Consider the following 22,281-nt stretch of genomic DNA (forward strand, 5'->3'; position numbering starts at 1 on the left):
TGGAAACCATGTCCTACTCTCACAGACCTATTTGTGTTTGTTTTTTTCTCTCTCTCTCTCTCACACACACACACACTTTTTTTGTCGTCGCATGGTGTATATACAACAGGGTTGGATTCATCACCCACACACCATCAACACATACGCCTAAGAAAACATACAGACAAACAAAAAAAAACCCTGTACAAGGCACTTTTTCCAAAAACTGAATCCACTTCACGCTGCTTTCTTTCTGGCTCTCTGTCTCGCCTCCTTTCTGGATGTTTCTGGGGTCTGACAGTATTTAGAGAAAGTGCGGATGATGACTGAGAGATGATGAAACATAAGGAGAGGTGGAGAAGTTTCTAATCTCATTATCCCTACCTAACCTAATCCACCAAGAGCAACACCTCCAAGCCATCCGTACCCATTTATACATTCCACACATCATACACACAGATTTACTCATAAGATACATACATGCATGGTACTATAAGGTGAGCCACACCAATAAAGAACAAAGATGACGGACATGCAGGATACGCTGTTGCTGGGTTCGGAGGGAATCAAGAAAACCATCCTGCATGGAGGGACCGGAGACATCCCAAAACTCACCACTGGGGCAAAGGTACTGTAGGCCTTCAGTACTTTATTTACACTTTCTGATAAATCTAGAACATAGCTGATAGGCACACACCAACCCGTCCATACTTCATTTCTTAGACTTGGCCAACTTAGCTCTCATCGTTTATAGCCTAAGTAGTGTGACTCCGCAGCTATTTCACCTTACTGTGCAGCAAAGACATTTGATTGAATCACATTTCAGATGAACAGCAGCTATGTATTTTCCTTCATTTCTGGACAAATTAAAGAGGATGATTACATCTCATGAAGCTAGTTTTAATGTTCTAAATCTAATTAGAGGCACTGATAGAGTTATCATACTGTGCCGAGCATCATATGACCACGCAGAGGCAAAACAGAGCAACAGTGTTTTTAGACTTCAAAAACTCAGAGAATCATGTCTTTGGCTATTATGAAGACTTAATATGGTGAGATGACATGCTTTTGTTTTCTAATAAATTACATAGGCTCAAGGCTTACAGGAGCAATGAGTAACAGGCCAATAACAAGACTGTTATTAGCCTGTTGATATATTCTGTTAACGTCTGAACAGGTTTTTGCTAATGCACGGCCTCATTACTTAAGATTCATGGATTTCATTTTCCCGACCAACTCCGTCAATTTAAGACCCTGCAGCAGAGCTTGATGGGGGAGGGGTGGCAAATTCATGTTGTTGCAGTTCCCACTGGCAGCCAGTAGAGGCTGATAGAGGACATATATCATTAAATGCCCCTTTAATGAGAACAATGTTTTCAGAGCTTAATCAATACACGGTGAATCATCTGCACCAGGTTTGGTACAATTAGTCTAACCTAAAATGTGCTGCTACACAATGTGTGAGTTAATTTTTTATGAGGGACAGCCTCATCTTCTTTGAGAGATTAACTTGTTTGCTCCTGAATGTTCCCTAATAGTGCTTGACATCATCCTCGGCTCATATACTGGCATGCTCTGGTACTGTATATGAGGCCATTGCGATCATGAAATATGGAGGAGGCTCGTAAAAAGAGCAGTTGTTGCACCGCAGTGTGCACACAGTCCTGCGAAGTGGTTTCGCTTTCCTTGGACGTTATACAACAATGCAACCTTGGCACGCCTGTCCTTCCTCCTGTCTGTCTGCCCCATTGAATAACTGAGACGTGTGAAGCTCATGACATAATATTTTTGTTGAGACTGACGTATGGCTGTGTTTACTCCACTAGTTCAACAAAACATGTTATCTTTGTCCGTCAGAGAGTTTTGACTTGAGGCAACTTTCCTTCATGCAGTTTCATGTTCTGGTATTTGGGATCGCCTGCAGCTCAGGTGCCAACTATTTGGCCTTTCTTACAAACATGTTATTTCAGCTGCCTCGTGCAGCCCGAAAGACTCACTGTCCAATCTTAAAGCTGTCACAGGTCTAATTAAGCATTACCCCCGCTTTCTTTTCACTGCAGGTGACGTTCCACTTCCGCACCCAGTTGTGTGATGACGACCGTACGGTGATCGATGACAGCAAAGTGGTGGGGACGCCCATGGAAATAGTGATCGGCAACATGTTTAAACTGGACATCTGGGAGACCCTGCTGTCCTCCATGAGGATCGGTGAGGTGGCTGAGTTCTGGTGTGACATCATTGTGAGTGCTGAAATACATACGTGTAAATATAAATTTGCCCAATGTATCTCATGACACGTTTGACTGTTTGTTTTGTACAAAATTACGACACATTGAAGAGGTGGAAGTTACAGGCTCTGCTTTGAATAACAAGCAACAAAACAGCACAATAAGACAAGTTTAATGTGCTCCAGTTATACAGTGAAAGCTGAAACATGAAAGCATGTGCATGTAATGCACCTTCCTGGAAACACTCACATGATAATAATAATAATACATGTGGTTTAAGACAAACATCTATGAATTAAAACTCTGATTCTCTGGTTCACTTTGAACTCTCTGCATATTTTCTTTGTGAATAATGTTTTGTCCTCATGAATGTGTTTCTCTGTGTGACCTCTTTTATATATATATATATATGTGTGTGTGTGTGTGTGTGTGTGTGCCAGAGACAGGTGTGATGAAGCAAAGTTGCTTCCTCTGAATATTTGGGTTTTATGTAATCTATAATTTGTTGTGTCTGGTCTGTGTTTCTATTTGTGTGTGTGTGTTTGTCAGAGACAGATGGGTCGAGGCATACTGTCATTAATCTGCAGCAGCCTCACTTTTTCCTAATCGGCTCTGATTCCTGCTGAATCAGCACCGCTGACTGCCCTCCATTCTGATTAGATTTGATGGGGCTTAGAGCGTTTATTCACTCCTCTGAACAACGTGGCTGCACCACACTCCGCTGCATATGTTGTGCAGTATCTCTCACATCCAGCGGAGGGCGGAGTCGGCATGTTGTTCCCTGAAGGCCACAGTGATGCATGAGGAAGGGGGGCAAGGATTAAAGGGGAAAAACACAATAAAATAGAATGTGCACATCTAAATTCTTCATGTGTTTTGCTATTTTGATCTATTCTTTACACACAACATCTGCTGCATATATATCATCATCAGCGAGAGGGATCCCTCCTCTGTTGCTCTTCCTGAGGTTTATTCCATTTTAACCCCTTTAAACAAGTTTGTTCAGGCAGTTTTTGAGTCCCGAAGAGATAAAGTTGTAATTCGTGATACTGACCTACGTAAAACTGACATTAATTCTAGAATTCTGCAGATTTTATGGTTGGCTTGTGATCCTTAATTAATCTCTCCAAAAGCCTAAAAGCCAAAAACAAACTGCAGTGATGTCATCTACAGATAAATCCAGGAGCTGCTCCATAAACAGTGAACAATGGATCTGAAGAATTTTAAAACCTGCAGTTACATGACAGTGAGACACTAGCGTTGCTCATCCACTTCTATCCTTGTTATTTAGTGATTCTATTTTGAATGTTGACTCTCCTCTCCAGCACACTGGTGTTTATCCACTCGTGTCTAAGAGTATGAGGCGCATAGCGGAGGGCAAAGACCCAGTCGACTGGCACATCCACACGTGTGGAATGGCCAACATGTTCGCCTACCACAGCCTTGGCTACGATGACCTGGACGAGCTGATGAAGGAGCCAAAACCCCTCTACTTTGTCCTGGAGCTGATCAGGGTGAGAAAGAACAGAGGCGAACACAGAAGTAGCACATTAGTGGGGTTTTTAGGGCACCAAGACAGTTCCGTGCTGTATGATTTAAAATACTACAACTTGTGGAAAAGTGAAAATGAATGTGTATGACTGACAGGTGCAGCAGCCCAGCGAGTACAATAGGGAGACGTGGGCCATGAGTGATGAGGAGAGGCTGAAGGTCGTGCCCGTGCTGCACGGCCAGGGGAACAAGCTCTACAAACAAGGACAGTACCAGCTGGCCACACAAAAGTACAAAGAGGCCATCATCTGCATCAAGAATGTTCAGACGAAGGTGACTACTTCCAACAAGTGGTCCACAACAGAGTTTTATTGGCTTCTATGAAACAGTGTGTGCGGACGTGGATCTGAACTGCTCTCCCCCCTCAGGAGAAAGCGTGGGACGTGCCGTGGCTGAAGCTGGAGAAGATGGCCAACACCCTGACGCTCAACTACTGCCAGTGTCTGATGCACATGGAGGAGTACTACGAGGTCATTGAACACACCAGCGACATTATCAACCAGCACCCAGGTCTGGCACCGACACACGCCGATCGGATGATGGAGTGAGGGGTTATATGGACATTTTTAAAGCAGTGAAAGTTTTCTTTGCTAAGATAATCACATTTCAGCCAGTTGATTTATGAGTGTGAAAGACTGTTATGCTGTGTAAGCAATACAGCCTCACAGTTTATTCAGCCTTTAACAAGCTGGGTGTGTTTTCACTTTCTGTGTGTGTGTGTGTGTGTGTGTGTGCAGTTTTTAATAGTAGCTGTAAATGTATGTTTCATATGTCTATAAAAGTCTGACCCTAAAAGGTCTGGTGCCTGTTCTCCAGCATGCACAGTCTGTACTTGTTCATAGATCCACACGTGAATTGAACTAAGTTGGAAAAGACTCACTTCTGTCTTGATTGAATACTTTAGAGCTGCAGATGTCCCTCACATGATGGCTGCTGTCAAACACGTCTGCATTGTATCATGTCCCCCAGGTGTTAAAAAGGCTTTCTTCCTGCGAGCCAAGGCCCACGTGGAAGTGTGGAACGAGGCGGAGGCCCGGCAGGACTTCAGCAGGGTGCTGGATCTGGACCCTGGCATGAAGAAGGCCGTGAAGAAGGAACTGGCTGTGCTCAACATGCGCATGGAAGAGAAGAACCAGGAGGACAAGAGCAAGTACAAGGGCATGTTCTGACCGGGAGAGGCTGCAGCGGGTTATTGATTTAAGAAGGAATAACAATTACTGAGGTTGTATTAAGGTATACTACGCTAATTCACATCATTGTCAAGAGTTAAATGAGACTCATTCCTGTACACTGAATAGTAGCTGGAGCTAGCAGCCGTTTAGCTTAGCATCAGCTAAACAGCTGGGAAAAAGGAGAAACAGCTGGCTGGCTCTGTCCAACAAAATCCACCGTCCAGCACCATTTTAACTTAATTAGCGAGCTTGAGAGGAGCTGGTCGGTGGGTTGTGTTACTTTTGGACAGAGACTTCATCGCTGTTTCCCCTTCTTTCCTGGCCAGCTGTTGGCTGCAGTTTGATATTTACCACACAGTCATGAGTGCGCTATCAATCCTCCAGTCTAACTCAGAAAGAAAGTGTCTCAAAATGCTAAACTATTCATTTACTACTCTTCCTATTTGTGATACTGTTTTGGACTATTTCCTCGTCATGTATAGAAAAAAAATCACCCTTTCATCCCTGATTGATTGCCACTAATAAACTGCTGTGTTTAAATATGTCCCACCAGATGTTATATGAGCACAGCACCACCATCATTGTAGTTTTTACAAAAATTTCACACTTTGCCACCATTTTCCTGAAATTATGTCAACGAACTGAAGTAGTGGCTATGTTGTTTCTAAAATATCACTTTTAGATACTAGTAGTATTAAATTACATTAAAACCAAGTCACCTCTCCCTGTCCTGTAAGCACACTGTCCTTCCACAAGGTGGGGCTCTGACCACAGTTACTCCTCTGCCTCCATGTGCAACCCTGCTGGAGAAATTAACCTGAGCCCTCAGCAGCTCATTCTCATTTTCCTGAGGAGTCAGGGGGCTCGTAAAAATAAATGATCTGCTGCTGCTTTGTGCGTCCTAAAGGAGCTTATCGCAGAGTGTTTGTTACAAAGCGAGGAGGGACAAAGCCTTGGCAGTGACAACAGAAAGAGATGCAAGGAGGCAGAGGGAGTTCAATGCGAAGGGGGGGCATGATACATGCACTGAAAAACACGCTTAAATGCACTCATGTTTGTGCAAAGAGATAAAATATTGGATCAATACTGTTATGGCATCACAGTGAAGGCTCAGTTTCATTCAGGGAATCCCCCACTCATCGCTATCACCCCCCCATCACCACCACAGGTCACAGTGCAGTGTAGCAGTGGCTCGAGGAAATGAGGAAGACGCTAATGCACCAGTCTAATGATGAGGAAAATCAATAGGAGCAGATCAAAGGGGGGAAAAAACACGGACGGTCGTGATTAAACATTTAAGCATCCAGCCTACAATCATCGTGACTAATGCAGTCTTACAGACTGAGGCAAGTAAACAAGGAGGCTAAAAAGTGTGCTTTCATACAGGACTCATTAGAGACTGTATGCGATTTACCTCTTTCCAGATCCAGTAAAATATTTTATTCATCTTCACACCTGAATCTCCACAGTGCTGCTTAGAAAATTGACTCAGAAAGAGTTTGATTTATGATGTCGGGCGCAGGAGCGCGCTGCCCCAGGACCGAAACGCGACGGGGCTACAGTAAATTCTGCATAGCAGCACAATCCGCTGCTGGCTTTCCTCCACAAACCGCTGGTGCTGATGGTGAGAAGACGAGAAGAAGGGAGGAGGAGGAGGAGGAGGAGGAGGAGAGGGGGCTCCGTACCAGACTGCCCTGCTCTAACATGAGATCCGTCAAGTTAGCCAGAGGAAGCCAATTTCATGCCGGAAGTAAGACGATCGTGTGTTCAAAATAAAACTCATAAATGTCAGCTTGTAGTAGAAAAGAAATAAATCAAGTTGAATGATTTTGTTTGTTTGGTCTTCACCCTTTGCTTTTACTCCTAATTATTTTTGTTTATATACAAGTACCTCATGTATTGTATTCTGCTTCAAAATGGATTACTTCTTGTTTTATTTTCATATAAATGCATTCAAATGCTTTTATTCAGATAAAGATACATTTCTTCCCTGCTCATACAGATGTCTCTGGGAGTTATTGGGGTTCAGTGTCTTGCTTGAGTGCACTTTGGCATGTGGATAGAAGGAGGAGGAGTTTGAGCCAGCAACTCTGCAACTACCAGCCAAATGTGCTCCTCCGTCTGAGCTACGTGCGCAGTAGCTATGCAGGCTGTACAGGCAGCATGAATAATGATTATTCATAATTGTATTCATAATGTTTTGTCGTTTTCCACATGTTGCCTTGTAAAACTAGCCTGAACATGTTTACAACTTTGGGGTAGGCTGCTGAGCACATGTACAAATCGTAACGTTTTAATAATAACAACATAAAATAAATGTAAACTTGAATGAATACGTTGTAATAATATGTAGAATTGAAAAATGCTTAAAATCTTTGTAAAAATACATTTTTTAAACCGGACACTGTTGATTCCCAATTAAAGGTTTTTCCAGCAGATCCCTGTAAGTCTTTAATAATAACAGAAACAAGTATATTTCAATTTAACATAAATGATATAGTCAAACAGAGCACATTGTGTAGGCTAATTATTGCCACTTACTCGGTGCTCAAACCCGTTGTTGGCAAATTAAGCTTTTATTTTGTGTTTCATGACCGGAAGTCTTGTGTTTTAATAAAGAGAAATTGACACTGGTCCCAAGTTGACTACAGTCGCTGTGCTGCAGCGGCGCGAGACACAGAAGAGGAGAAAGTGGCTCGTGCGGGGTTCTGCTTTGAGAGAGACGCCTCACCTGTCTTCCACCTGTCTTCTCACAGGGACAAAGAGGCCTTTAGGTTACTTTCCAATGAACACGCAGACTTAAGGGAAAGTGGTGGAACTGGATCCAGGACTCCTCTGACTGAACCGGTCCTCTTCGGATGCACCAGAGGGGAGGGGAGTTTTTTCTGATCCGATCCCCCCTCGGAAATGAGTCAAACGGCGGATGTGAAGGAAGGTGAAGGACAGTGAGTGAAGGGGAGGAGGAATGACATCTACGGGAATCCTTTTATCTTTTCTGTGAGGGGGTTTGATCTGTCCCAGCCGGCATCACCACTCACATCATCTGATCCTCACCCACCCACCGCTCCTCTGCCGGTCATCCCCCTCCTCCATCAGTCAAACTTGAAAGATCAGTTGTGAAAACTTGCGTTCAGCTGTGTTATGGGATGTCGGTGCCTCCTGCCTTTTAATCGGTTTTAAATCTTTTTTTTAATGTATATATTCCTGTTCTGATCTAATTTGGTACAAGTGAGAGTGGAACATGGCCATCAACACGGACACCGACTTCCTGAAGTCCAACTTGGGTGAGAGTGGAGGAGGCCCTCCGCCCGCGGACTCCCAGGAGACGGAGAAACTGCTGGCGCTGACCACCGAGCCTGGGGGCAATGGGATGAAGATGTCCACCTCCTTCACGGTCAACATGGACAGCGACAAGGGCCTGGAGGCGGACCAGAACGGCCACAGCGTGGCCGTGAGATCCGGCTCCGCCGGGCAGCTGGCCGCCGCCGCCCCCCTCTCCCCGTCCAAGGTCAGTCTGAGCCGCTCCTCCACCGGGAACGCGACCGTCCAGGAGACCCCGAAACCCAAGGATTACCTCATCCTCGTCATCTTGTCCTGCTTCTGCCCCGTCTGGCCCGTCAGCATTGTCGCACTGGTGTACTCCATCATGGTGAGTGTCACTTGACTAAACTGCCCCTGTGGGTCACCTAAACTTAAAAAAAGAGCCACACTAGTCTATTGTGGAACAAAAAGTGGAGCAGCAGAGATGGGTGGGTGGAGGAGGAATGGGTTTTTTTTGACCATGATCATCATCACCATCAGTGGACGCCCCATGTCTGAATGTGACATTAATGTCACATGTCAGCTGATGCAGGAATCTAGAGCCAAAAACTGGGTATTTTGTGTTCATGCTGTTTGTCAAACTTCATAAACAGGGACATGCGTGTAATATCTGTATGGAGCGCTGTGTCAAAGCGCTTATCATAATCTGGTTCAGAAATGTCAAATTTGTATAACTGATGTGACAGGGAAGTCAAAATGCCTTCTAATATAATGCTATTCTGCAGCTATCTGTTATGGTTTTATGCTCTGCACCTGATGTTTACCTAAGTTGTTTGCATGTACTGCTGTCTAAATATCATGTTGATATTTGAAGAAAGGGAGAGCGACACTTCAGAGAAAGTGGATGCTGCTAAGAGCAATATTAGTCACGGAGAGGGCGGTCATGAAACTGTTCAGGAGGCGATTATTCATCCCGAATAGATAAATATTAGGATAGCAAGAAATACATATACAAAAAATAACGACAAACTGAGCATCCGAAGTTAACAGAGCCCAGCGTGATGTTTGAAGATTACTTCATTAGTCTGGCCGACAGTTCAAATGAGCTCAGAAGTCCTCTAAATGGTGCATATTTCATCGAAAGAAAATTCATTTCCCTGACTGAAGTGCAGTGCAGGTGGCTCTGTGGTCCCTGATCAACTCATGAATAGCAGGGCTCGCTGGAACACACACACACACACACACACACATTCAGTGCTCAGTGCATCATCAGCTCTCCCAGTGCTGAGACTCTAAATGATCTCAGGCCTGCTGCTCAGCTGCTGGTCGTTCTGGTTTAGAGGAGCTGACACTTGATTAATCCTCTCACTGACAGTTTCAGGAGGCGAGAAACGCTGATACAAGATGCAGCTGAGACGCAGAGGCCACGTCAGGCGGCTGCTCTCCATTCAATAAATGTCATCTGTGGACACAATCCCCAGTCAGTTTACACCGAAACTTTTCCTTGAAGGGTCCCTTTTCTATCATTGAGGAAACTGACGACCACTGAGGGAGTGACACCTGTTTATGGATAATTCATATTATATTCAGAAACACTACAGAACGTCTGATAAACTGTACAATTAACCCAAACAGTGAACTCAATATCTGCAGGAAGTTTGCGTAAAATGAGCGATTTGGATGGATTTTGAGCAGATTCCCTGTGAACGTGTCATCAGAGATGAGTTTTCCTGATATTTTTATATAATAGATAGATAGATTTTTTGTTCTTACACCCCTTAAAATCAATAAGGCCTTGTGCCCTCGTGAAGCTTTGGAGACCCCAAGTCGGGGTCAGGACCTCCAGGCTGGAAACCAGTGGTCTATACAACACTCTTTCCACTCTCTGCAATGGCGAGAGGTCTGCAGTAACGTGTCATTTGTTATTGAAGGCTTGTAGGAAGAGTTTGGAGCCTGTTTCAATCAGCCAGTGTAAAATGTAGAAATAATAAAGTGAGATGCTGATTGGTTCATATTTGATTTAGATGTGTAATGTAGATGTATTGATGATTTTGTAATAAAAATAACTACAGATAATGAGCAGCGTTGATGAAGGCAGCTGTACCTGACTGATGGTGACACTCGCTTCACTTTGGCAGACATATATAGTGCTTATAACTTGTGCAGTTTGCCAGTGATATTGCAGCAAAGCTGAAAACACATGAATAAAAAGTGGCATTCCAGCCTCTACACTAAGCTTAAACGTGCCATATTTTGTCTTCAAATGACATTTGTGCAAGTAGATACAGTAAAACATCCCACTAGAACAAACTCCTACAAAAGCTGCTTATTTGTCCCAGCCTATCAGTATGCCCCTCCTCCCAGCCGTCACGATCTTCACACTCCTCCGTCACTGTACGCTCACATGTGGATAAACTGAGCTTGGAAATTCAATGCGTGAAATAAAAACACGTCAAGGTTTTAAGAGATAAGAACTGCAAATGCCTGTAGCTCCATGTTAATTTCAGTCCGATAATTACAGACCTAACTTCGGGCCTGGTGATCAATAAGGTATTTGTCGTTATGAGCTATTATGTGCCGCACACACGTGCAGCATGTGTCCTGAAAAATATCTGTAGTGACACAGACGTACATTAACATAACATGACACAGCAGGATTGTCTCCAGTCCTGACACTGCAGGCGGCAAAAATCGAATGTCTACCGAAGTATTGAAACTGTAAATGAGGGTCAAAACTCCTGCTGAATCAGACTAAAGTGCTTTGTCTTTTGTTGCTGATGAGGCCCTGCGATTGTTTATGAGTGTCCTTGAACAACAGCCTTATATAGTTATTATTATGCTGCATTTTAGTTCAGGAGCTCTAATTTAGAAATTTAGAAACAGATTTTTTTTTTTTGTTTTATCAGAATCTCCACAGTTTGTCACTGGGTTAAATTTATACTATTATTCATATTACATCATTAAAACAGTATTATATTGTTTTGTGAGTTTTTAGTTATAAGCTTAAAGGTCATTAAATCAGATGTTTTGTGGAACAGTTTGGTTGCTTCACCCTTTTCAACGCGTGTATTCAAGACGTATGAAAACTGAACCATTAACACGCACAAGCTGATAGCATGTAAGGCTTGTAAGCAACAGATGTGCTGAATGAAATATGACACAGTGAGGGTTTGTGTGTGTCCACGGAGCAGCCCCTCAAGTGCTGGTATTTAAAAATCGGCAAATTCAGGGTGGGCCACCATCACTGCAGCTAGTTAAGTGTGAGGGGCTCCAGAGAGGCAGCGTTATGTCTCCGGGGAGTTTCTTAAATACTGAATGTTGATATTATGAGATATCTAGTTAAAGGTCCAATGTGCAGGATTTAGGGGGGCCTGTTAGCAGAAATGGAATAAAATGATAAATAAAAGCAGTGAGCAGCACATTCAGGTGAAAAATCCCTTTTTGCATTTGGCAAAAAAAAAAAACTGGCTCAATCAAAACAAAACCAAGCAAAGTGTCTTGTTACATGCAAACAGAGGCAGAGAAGGGACTCTACTGTAACCGAGCAGTGCAGATAAATGCGCCGTTTGACTGACCTTTGCATTAAGTGTCTGGTAGTATTCTACCAGGAGGCTTTTAGCGGCACCAGTACTAACTCTGTTGTGTCAGGATTTTAACTCCAGTTGGCTGATGGCAGCTGTGTTGCTAGTGGTGCAGCCATTTGTGTTTTTTAGCGCACTTTACTCCTGACACTGTACAGCAGCCAACACTCAGATCTGGAGAGAAACAAGGCAAAGGCAATGCAGTAAACCCATTAGTTCTGTAATATCACTCCTGTGGGCACTACACACCAAAGGGAATATCAGGCAGTATCCACGAGACGGCATGTACTTCCCCGAGCCATCATCATGAACCCACTGACATTCACAAGTCAGCCGCTGGCTAATGGCACGGAGAGTGTGTGTGTGTGTGAGAGAGAGAGAGACAGAGGCTTTGACAGAGGGCAGGAGAAAGAAAAGTGAAGGAGGGAGAAACCAGAGCCGCCCACTAACTCAATAGAAGGCGAGAGAAGTCAATTTAGTTTCTCTGCAGAGGGCAGATTGCAGCAGTTAGCCAACTCTGTGGCGGCGATCAGCATCCTCTCTCTTTCCTGGGTGCAAGGAAAGGGGATACGGGCCACGCAAAGGAGATCAAAACATCACTCGCTACAAGGGCAGATGGGTGTGAGAGAGACAGCAAATGGCTATAAAGTAGTTCCTATCACTGGATTAGAACGGAATTGAATCAGATACCACAGTGATGTCAGATAAGTGCAAGTGAGTCACAGCAGGAAAACAGAGGTTCACAACACTCGCTGCGAACAAACGAATCAAAAGTAATGTGGTTGATGCCACACGATGCGCAGCCCGAGACTCAGACGCTGCTAAGTGCTGATATTCTCCTCGGCCGTGTGAAATGGACACCGCTGGGAAGTTGAAGAGAAAGACAAGAAACTGCTCAACTGATTTTAAAATTGTACTGATGAGAGGAAACTTTTCCCCAACATGAGCAGCATATTTATGTACTGTTATACATTATGCGCTACGTGCTATTTTAAAATTTAAACCACAAAGTCAGCTGCCTGTTGTTGTCTAAGCATCGTGTGTGAACTTAAATATAACCTTAAAGCTGCACTCATCTGTGTTTTTTATGTTGAAAACGGCTCAATTGGCTGTCTAATATGAAAAAGGGTCACTTGTAGATGCAGTTTTATAGAACAGACTTTTTAGTCTATTTTGGGTCTATTTTTTTTTTTCAACTCCACTTTCATCCACCTTCTTTTCAAGTTATCGACAAACCTGAGGACAAAGCGGAGCCGCTGAAAGACCAGATATGTCCCTCAGGAGTTGGTAGAGACCAAAATACAGCTAAAAGGAGGACACAAACAAAGCTGCAAATGAATTTAATAATGCTCCATATCTGCCTGAACTGTAGTAGGTGTCAGTAGGTCAATATTGTGTCTTCAGGTTGTTCTCCTGTTCTCAAGCTTTAACCTCAATCACACTGGTTTAGTTGCCTACTTCTACCTTCAGAACGGCCGAGCGAGTCACACTGTCACATGACCCCTTTTATTGTGGCGATGACAGACAGGAGACGCCAGACAACGGGACAGGTCTCTGTGTCTTAATCCTGCAAACAGCCAAAATGAGCTATAATTAAGTACAACCTGTTGAGGTCTCATTTAGCCTTGTAAAAGAGTTAGCATCTTTCTGTACTGGCAGATGGTGCATTGCTAACAACGGGGCCGCCGAAAGTCACATCCGTCCTCATCCACCACCACTTCCAGCAGCAGGACCACCTGAAAGCCAACTTCCAGCCGGCTGCCGCCACAGACCTCTGACAGATGCTCTGGTGGGGAAGGCTTGTGCCTGGCAAACACTGAAGATGTGCAGTCAATTATGGGGATTGGAGAGGCAGGGGGTTTTTACTGCCCAGATCAACCTATCCCAGTAATGGGAAGGGCCAAACTGCAGGAGCGTTATTGCACGCTCGGCAGATTTGCCAGTGAAATATGGACTGGCAGTGCTGCACTGAATGGATGAGTGTGTGTGTGTGTGTGTGTGTAGGTAAATGACTTCTTATTAGCAATCTAATACTGCAGACATACTGGGGGGAGCACTTCATACTGTTGTTGCCAATAGTATGAAGCCTATCCGAGAGAAAACCGGAGACAGCTCATATTATATTAGAAAACAGATTTATTTATTATTTGCAGTGTTAAACCTGTGTAAGTGATGATCTTATCATTCCACAGTGGATGAAACGGAATATATGGAAAGCTAACACTGTCATGAGGGTGGACTGATGGCATTAGAGCACCACCCAGCTTTACGGGGAATGGGGGAGGGGCGCAGTCAGATATGTACTGTAGGGGCTTTTCTGATGCGCCAGAAGCCTCCAATCTCAGAAAGCCTCAAATCCTACGAGAAGGAGCTTTGATATTACTATTGGTTGAAAACTGAATAGTACTGCAACAAAATATTTATTTATTGCCAAACATTCTTCACATTTTCATTTTATTAGTTTTCTTATTACAGACATTTGTAACACATAGAGGCAGGTAACGCTATCTGTTGCTGTTTTGGTGGGATTTTGATGTACAAAGTATAAAGTTTTATATCCACAGTTGTCAATAATAAGTCCAGACTGAAACATTTGTGGAACTATTGAATCGATTAACATGAAATTTGGTTCCCACATTATCCAAATGTTAAATGTTAATCCAAAAATGGGCAAAGAGGCTGAAACCTATAGGTTTCTGCCTATAGTGGTGAGCTGTCACTCAAAGCGGCTGTGCCCATAATTATGCATAACTTTAAGCCTTAATATAATTTAAACGAGTGAGTATATAAAAACCAGGCTGTAAACATGTTTATTTCTGCTGAATAATCTGGGTATTTTAATATGGGGGTCTATGGGAATTGACTCACTTTTGGAGCCAGCCTCAAGTGGTCATTTGAGGAACTGCAGTTTCTGCACTGGTTTCATTTTTCAGCCCCGATTGTTGCTGCTTGGTTAAAGTTTTGTCTTGTTTGTCCAAATCTAGTTTTCCGTCACATGGAGGTAGGAGGAACTATAAAAGCATTCAGTGTGTAACTGGACTCTCACTGTCTGCTCATCGTTTCAAATCCTCTGATGGATCAGGACAAACCTTCTCCTGATTGGTCATTAGTGCTTCCTCTTCCTGTATCAATCTGATACCTATTTAGTTACAGATGTCTTTTCCCTGTTCTGAACAGGACACTTTGTAGATGTACTGTATATGATAATGTAATTTCCCTTTGACAAACACATCACTAATAGCCGCATGCTCTGTTAATCTTGATAACAGTGTACTGTGCTATGAGCTACATTGTGAAACTCACTCATTGCTGACCTGCTAAATGGAATAAGGCATACACCATTACGGCCTTGTGTTTTTGCGACGCTACGTTGTTTCCAGTTCACAAGCCAACCTAGATATAAATACAATTAAAATTTATGAGCTGCAGCAGCAGCTAGAACACATTTTACAGCTGTAAGAATGAGAGCTTTGCCATCATGGGTCTGACAGATTTGATCATCTGACCACACTGAGTGGTTTGCAATTTTTAATGGAGATTCTGGTGTAAAAAAACTGAATCTAAAAGCCCTGTTAGCGGCCCCTAGAGGCTACGATGCTCCTTACACACAACAAGGCCGAAGCGGCCGACCAACAGGCTTATTCCCCCTCATGTAGGGCTTAAAAATGACGATTACTAAATTATAAATCGTCCTCAACACTGAATTTGTGAAAAAGAGGGTTGCTAAGTTCCGTACCACACTGGGGAATACATTTTTAAGAGGGCCACATAAAATCAAAAGCCTGAAAGCAAAAAAAAAATGAACATTTTATAGGAAATAGTGGATGTAAATGTAAATAAATCCATTTAATTTGGTCAAAGCGAGCAGCTCCTGGTTGTGCACTGTCCCTCTCCACCAGGCTGCTGCTGGCCCTCCATTATTAATGACAAGAGAGAGAGGGAGCACTTACTGACTTACTAGCCTCCACCTTCCTCTGCTGAACACATGCACTACAGAGAGAGAGAGAGAGAGAGAGTAGTGTGTGTGTGTGTGTGTGGCTGCTGTGTACACTGGTAGCAAAATGAGCACTGGACAAGTCACTTTGAGGGTAGAATTTCCCATTCAGAAAACAAATATGACCAGGCCTACTCTCTCTGTGAATCAATATAGACATACATCAGCCAAGTGAGGGGAGCCTCCCACTAACCACACACTCTCACACACACACTAAATCTCTTGCCGGCCCTGAGGCTAACATAAAAATAAAAAAGGCTGGGCGTATTAAAGAAGGATGCTAACACAGAAGGCTGCCATTCTCTCTTTCTTTTCTTGTTTTTCTTTGATGGATGGAAAATATTTTTCATCAAAAATATCAAATAGTTCTTCAAACCTGGCCCGCTTTCATTAACATTTTCTCATTAAGCGGGCTGAATAGGCTGTGTTTTCTGAAAGAGGCCGCATTGATTTAAGGTGCTGATGCTGCTTTTCTCTGCGATGCAAGTCCAGATCGATACGGGCTCCGCTGGGACCGTGTTTGGACCAGAGCTTCACATTGCAGTCCTGGAAGTGAGAAGCTGAAGTGTGTGTGAGAGTGAGAGACAAAGATCTCAGGAGCCCGGACTGACACGTGCATTGATTTCGCTTTTCTGGCTTCAGTCACAAAGACTGCCCGCTTGAAGGGTTTAAAATTTGAAGCAGGTCTTTATTCTTAAAATTACCTCCGTCAGTTATGTTGTTTTGTCTTACCATTGCTTTTGAAAAGAGACAACTCGCCATGACACGTGACAAATCCTCTCTCAACTAACATTCAAGGGAAATCGCACTCTCCAACAACATATTTTGTGTCCTTAATAAGAGCATTTTAAAAATTAGATGTCATACATACAGTGATATATACCAGATTGCAACATCAGTGTGCTTATTGCTCATTAGTGCACTGGTTCAGTGGAACACCCCGGGGTCTCGCTGTCCCCACCCACCTGCACCAAGTGCACAGTGGGATCTGACTACACCAGAGACAGCCTGGAGACAGAGAGGCTCATGGGAGTGAGAGGATGAAGTCACTAGTGGGAGATCAGGGAGGATGGAGGGAGAGCTCTCTCTCTCTCTCTCTGCAGTGTAATCTTATCTCATGCTGAGGCAACCCCAACTCTGCAGTATTAACTGAGCTAGTGAGGCGAGGAGACACACGACATATTGTGACTTCAAATGTGTCGTTTTGGGTGGGAGTTGCTGTACAGTCTGATCCATCTATGTGTTGCAATTTAAGGAGCAATGCAAAACTCACAGTCACTGGAAAAAAAATACTAACACCACACTTTTGTGCTTTTATCATGATAAACTAGCAAATTTCAGCCATGTTTTTCCACTGAAGTAACTAACCTCTGCTCCATGTCACATTCTTTGTAACTACATCTACTTAAACCCCTCCCTCTGAGAGGTGAATCTTTAGGCAACAATGTCTTAGCTGAGCTGGCTTTAATAGGCCATATTTTGTCCGTAGTATATTAATTTTAGGATACAGGTAGTGATTTCTCCATTTAATACCACTCTATCTTTATCGTGAAACAGCCCATAAAAATATAGCTTCGTAATTCAAAATAGATGAGAGGAGTTAGAGTTCAACTTCCTGCTGTACTGCACACAGCTTCAAGACACATTCAGCACCACGGACAGCTCCTAAAATTTTCATCAGGCGTAAGAGCAAACACATGGCCTCAATGCATGGGAGGTTTGAGTTCAGCGCATGGGTTTATCTCCTCAGCCTCTCTCTTTGCTGTTCGCTGTAGCTCTTCGGTTAAATGCAGAGCGTGAGTGACACCATTTAATTCGGTTTCCCCCTGAGTCTGACCTCTGAACAGTCTCAGGTTATCGGGGCATGGACCCAAAAGGTAGTTAAATCCACCCCACAGGGATGCTGACCCAGGCTGACACACCAGCTGGTGTAGTGTACAGAGCCCAGGGAGCTCTGGATTGAAATGCAGTGAGTGGATAAGGCCACTGCATACGATGCTGTCACTGCTTTGTTCATGAAACTAGTCCTGGACAGTTTTGGTGCTTTATCCTATTTTTAAAAAAACCCTGTCAGATGCTGGCACTGCTGCATAAAGAGATGGCCAGAGGTGCTGACTAAGCCCCTGTATAATATTCATTATACAGGGGCTTAGTCAGTGCCATGCAAACACAATCAACACCATCACACCATCACCACCAGACTGCAATGTTTTCCCTCAGCGTGATGGATGAATTGAGGCGCACAACCAGAGCGAGGCAGCAGGAAGTGGAATTCATCAGACCAGGCCGTGTTTTTCCAGCTCTCCTGTGTCCGGTGTTGTTGTTTCTTACCTCAACACAACTTGTAATTCTTGTCTAGTGTGGAGAGAAACACAACTCTGTTTAGTCATTAGGTGCTATGCCACGTTTGTGTGAAGCACAGAACCGGTCACGCATTCTTATCATGAGATTATTGTGTGTTTTTGAGCACTAATGCTGCACTCGGCTAACCCAGTGTGGGCTTCCTGATGATATTGTTTCATTTATCAAAAAACGTTCAGTTAGTTCATGAAACAGCTGAGCTGTAGCTTTTAACCAGTGTTATTCAAACATCCACAATGGATTAATACACATTTTCTGAGGGAGCGAATGCTTCCCGGTGGCTGGATCTGAAGGAAGATGCCGCTCAGTGCAGACGACAATGGAGGTCAGAGGAACAAGCTAAACACTTTTGTTACTTTTTGATGCTATTTCATGAAGTAGAAATACCTCAAGTGAGATATATAAAAGGTGAGACTTAAAATATTTAAAAGGCAATACATTATGAAATAAAAACTCTTGAGAAGAGAGAAAATCGACATTTCATGAATGAATCGATGACAAGATGACAAGAGTCAGACCTTGTGTGTGAGTGCGTGTTGGCTTTTGCACACTTGTGTATGTGTACAGCAGTATGTGTTTGACAGTGTCACAGACTAAAAGCAGCCAAAATGAAACACAAACCCAGGCTAACTAGGTGATAGTGGCATTGAATGAGATTTGTGTTTGGGACTCTTACATGGGAAAGCAATGCACGAGGAATGAGGATCCATCTGTCATCCCTCGCACACATACACATAAATCATCCTGTCTCCATATCTGCAGCATACATAAAGCAATATACATAAAACGTTAAGCTGATCTACGACCCATTCACGCGGCTGCGCTCACCGACTCCATCCAGCTGCAAGTCACATCCTTCCATCAGTCCCGATCCGCCAGTCTGAAATAGACAATTTCACCATCCGCAGCTGGGAATAAATTATTGGTGTCATTTAATTTGCGGGAGTCGACAGCACCCGGCAGAAAAGTCAACATTATTGCGCTGCATGTGTGACGCTTCCCCTTTAAAATAACTCGTCTGTGGATTAACGGAAAACCACCCAATAAATATTTTAAAGTGTAACTCTGAGAGAGCTGCTGGAGGGAGTCAGGCTTCTGTACCGTGGAGGGAACGTTCTCTGGGTTCTGTACGTGGAACCCAAACTGCACATCCCTTTATTTTGAGGTGTTCTTTTTACATTGCGCTGATAGTTTGAACATGGTCACTGCTGATTCATGGATATATAAAGGTTTTCTTTGTTGCTGGTGGCTTGTATTGATAAAGTGAGGCTCACTGGGGAGTTTTACTTAATGAGTGAAATATGAACACAGACAGGCTGCTCGCAGACTGCCTAACCAGATATAAACTGTGCAACTAGAAGAGTGTGGTGGGTTTATGACTGAGGAACATGAGAGGGGGGAAAAGATGAAGTGTTTGTGTCTCATTTTGGCTACACAAGGCTGCAATGTAAACTCTTGTAATTTTTTGCTTAACATAATCAGCCAGACATTTCTCTTGGTAACACCCTGTGATTCTGTGTCTCCAGTCCAGAAACAGTCTCCAGGTGGGCGATATTGACGGGGCCCGGAGGCTGGGACGACTGGCTCGTCTGCTCAGCATCGTCTCCATCGTCCTGGGCATTGTCATCATCATAGTCTACGTCTCAGTTTCAGGTACAGAAACAGAGTGCAAAGGAAGGACACATTTTAAAATACAATGATGTAAACTTTGAAAAATAACAGACAGGCTGCATTCTGTATATGTCAACCTGCCACAGCATTTTTTCATGTTTGTGATAATGACTCATATTTACATACAGTGTTTGGTGAAGCCTCCAGTGTGCTGTGCAGAAAATGAATTATATGTTTACAGTATAGCTAATAAATCTGCAAAGGGAGAAACATTTGAAAATGATGTATGGTGTATCTGTGTGTATGTGTATGTGTGTGTGTGGGTGTGTGTGTGCGCATGTGTCTCTCACATACACACACAAAGCTAAGTGTTCCAACAACAAACAATAGCTACTGCATTACGATTACAGGGTGATATATGACACTACCACACAAGCATGAGATGTGTGTTTTTCTATGTCCAAACTCAGCACATTTCCAAGCCTTCTGTGTGTGTGTGTATGCAGACTGATTTAGCACTGCAGCGAGGGGCAGGGGGCTGACTGTGCAGCAAGGGCGGCTACTCAAAGCCTTGGACACTTGAGCTACACCGGTCAAAATAATGAAGCTGTCTTTGGGTCGGGCCTGACTTTCTTCCCTTCTTTCTTTTACAGTAAGCCAGTGACACAGAGGACCCGAGGGAAGACACTGAACCGTGAAAGCCAAACCACGGATGCGACAAGGGGGGGAAAAAAAAGCCCATTCCAAAAAATAAATAGATAAATACAATTCCTAACTTCATGCCATATGGTAATTACACCATGAACACCCTCAGAATGCAAAAATAAATAAATAAAAAAAATAGGTACTTCATGAGAGTGGGTACTGCAGCAAGTAAACCGACGAAAAAATCCTTCAGAGATGCATGCATTAGAATCCAGTAACATTTGCTTGAGAAAAATAACGAAAAACCTGATGTAGAATTGTTCAGGTTAAAACGGAGGAAAGGGAAAAAGCAGATTTGTATGTGGTCAGGACTCCTAAATGTTTCTTTTTGGAATAATGGACTTCTTAAAATGAAGAGAGTGATCTACGTACGAAGACAAAGACGTTTTCTATGTCTGGGTTGGGGCTCCTTTGAAAAAAGCGATTCTGGCTTTGGACTTCAAACTTTGGACTGCTGCATATAATCCTCATATATTCCTTACTGAACCTCTTGCATTCAAAGCATATACAGCTACAAATATATTTGAAATATGGATATATGGATATATAGATGTACATTTTCTAAAAATGTTTGTATGCCAAGTGGTGCTGGGTTTGTTAAGACTGTCACAATGGCTGCTCTGTCAGCACTTGGATTATCAATGGAAATTCAAGGGTTTGTGAAAAAGGGGCAGGGAACACATTTTTAATTTTTGTTATTTATTTTTTTGAACTAAAAAAAAAAAAGCGAGACCAACTGCATGCCTGAATGTAGATAACCAAACTTCTGCCTTCGTTTTGACTGTTATTAGTTGTCTCTTTTCTTATTAAGGAGTCAGAGAGGCTAACGGGTTTGCACATGGAAGAGTGATTTGTGTACTTATGAGAGTCCAGCCACTGTAGAATGTGTGAGGACTGTGATTTAACCATCTAACACCCCCCCCCCTTTAAATCTCTTTGCCTGCTCTGGCAGATACTGAAACGCATGCCAAACATCCCACCATCTCTCAACTCCTTGTTTTCCTTTCACCTCCTCTAAGTCTTTACCACCAAACCTGATTCAGTGGCTGCTGTCCCTCAGTGTTGTCTCTGCTCCCTCATCTCGTACCCTTAAAACTCCATTTTCCATTCTTACATTGTTGTACATGAACTGTTAAATGCCACTGTTTCACTGAATGTTTTTTTTTCCACTCCTTGTACTGATATGAAATGTATTTATATGGGAAAATATATATGCAATGTGTACGCATGCTTCGGGCCAAACAGGCTTACACACATTTATTTAATTTTTTGTAAATGAACAGGCCTATGAGTTGACTGAGTAACAACAAATGGCATTTAAATAATCATTATTTCTTTAAAATCCAAGCACGACAGACTGTATTTGTCACTTCATCAGACAGTCACTGCATTAAATCCCCTGTGACTACACAGGACTGTTGTATTGACACATTACAGGCTTATGCTACAAGCACAGGTAACATCACTATAAGACCATGTAGCATTACTTAAATCTACAGCTTTTCTTTGGGCATTTATGCTTCTTTTTTTTTTTGTATCTTGTGCAGTTTAAATCAGGAATAATTTGGACAAAGTCCCTTTCAAGTGATAAAAAGTGATGCCATTTGTTGAGTTCCAGTGGTTGTTTGTTTAAGGGCTCATACGAGTGAAACAAGAGAAACACCAGCTAATTACAACTGATGAGCGATGAAATTTCTCCGACTATGCAGCTAAAGTGATTCCTCAAAGTCCTAAACTGGACATCATCGATGTAACCACTGCAGTCATGTCAAGTATCGACACCATATAGCACAATGTTTTGTGCAAAATGGGTTTTTAATCGACTCCATTCCAATTCA

General features: G+C 43.1%; 2 protein-coding genes across 3 annotated transcripts; both read left to right on the top strand.

Annotated features, from left to right (window-relative positions):
- Positions 1 to 432: 432 nt before the first annotated feature.
- On the top strand, positions 433 to 7,211 carry aipl1 (aryl hydrocarbon receptor interacting protein-like 1). Of its 2 annotated transcripts, none has more exons than XM_041941003.1 (6): positions 433 to 607; positions 2,040 to 2,219; positions 3,533 to 3,721; positions 3,855 to 4,031; positions 4,127 to 4,268; positions 4,728 to 7,211. In XM_041941003.1, the coding sequence occupies exons 1-6, from the start codon at positions 503 to 505 to the stop codon at positions 4,925 to 4,927; spliced, it is 993 nt and encodes a 330-aa protein (XP_041796937.1). In that variant the 5' UTR covers positions 433 to 502; the 3' UTR covers positions 4,928 to 7,211. The 2 variants fall into 2 exon arrangements, with proteins under 2 accessions (XP_041796937.1, XP_041796938.1); XM_041941004.1 differs by lacking the exon at positions 433 to 607 and adding an exon at positions 1,777 to 1,908.
- A 960-nt stretch (positions 7,212 to 8,171) lies between these two features.
- On the top strand, positions 8,172 to 20,402 carry trarg1a (trafficking regulator of GLUT4 (SLC2A4) 1a). Its single transcript, XM_041940767.1, has 3 exons — positions 8,172 to 8,579; positions 19,654 to 19,780; positions 20,392 to 20,402. Exons 1-3 carry the CDS (start codon positions 8,172 to 8,174, stop codon positions 20,400 to 20,402), a joined length of 546 nt encoding a protein of 181 aa, XP_041796701.1.
- The last annotated feature ends 1,879 nt before the right edge of the window (positions 20,403 to 22,281 follow it).

Source organism: Chelmon rostratus, chromosome 7 (assembly GCF_017976325.1).
Source record: "Chelmon rostratus isolate fCheRos1 chromosome 7, fCheRos1.pri, whole genome shotgun sequence".
Classification (NCBI taxonomy): Eukaryota; Metazoa; Chordata; class Actinopteri; order Chaetodontiformes; family Chaetodontidae; genus Chelmon; species Chelmon rostratus.

Excerpts from the sequence above, each read along its gene's own strand:
- aipl1 (XM_041941003.1), top strand. The coding sequence starts at position 503 with ATGACGGACATGCAGGATACGCTGTTGCTGGGTTCGGAGGGAATCAAG. Across the intron at positions 2,220-3,532 it reads AGTTCTGGTGTGACATCATT|CACACTGGTGTTTATCCACT; the intron begins GTGAGTGCTGAA and ends TCTCCTCTCCAG. Across the intron at positions 3,722-3,854 it reads TTGTCCTGGAGCTGATCAGG|GTGCAGCAGCCCAGCGAGTA; the intron begins GTGAGAAAGAAC and ends TATGACTGACAG.
- trarg1a (XM_041940767.1), top strand. The coding sequence starts at position 8,172 with ATGGCCATCAACACGGACACCGACTTCCTGAAGTCCAACTTGGGTGAG. Across the intron at positions 8,580-19,653 it reads CACTGGTGTACTCCATCATG|TCCAGAAACAGTCTCCAGGT; the intron begins GTGAGTGTCACT and ends CTGTGTCTCCAG.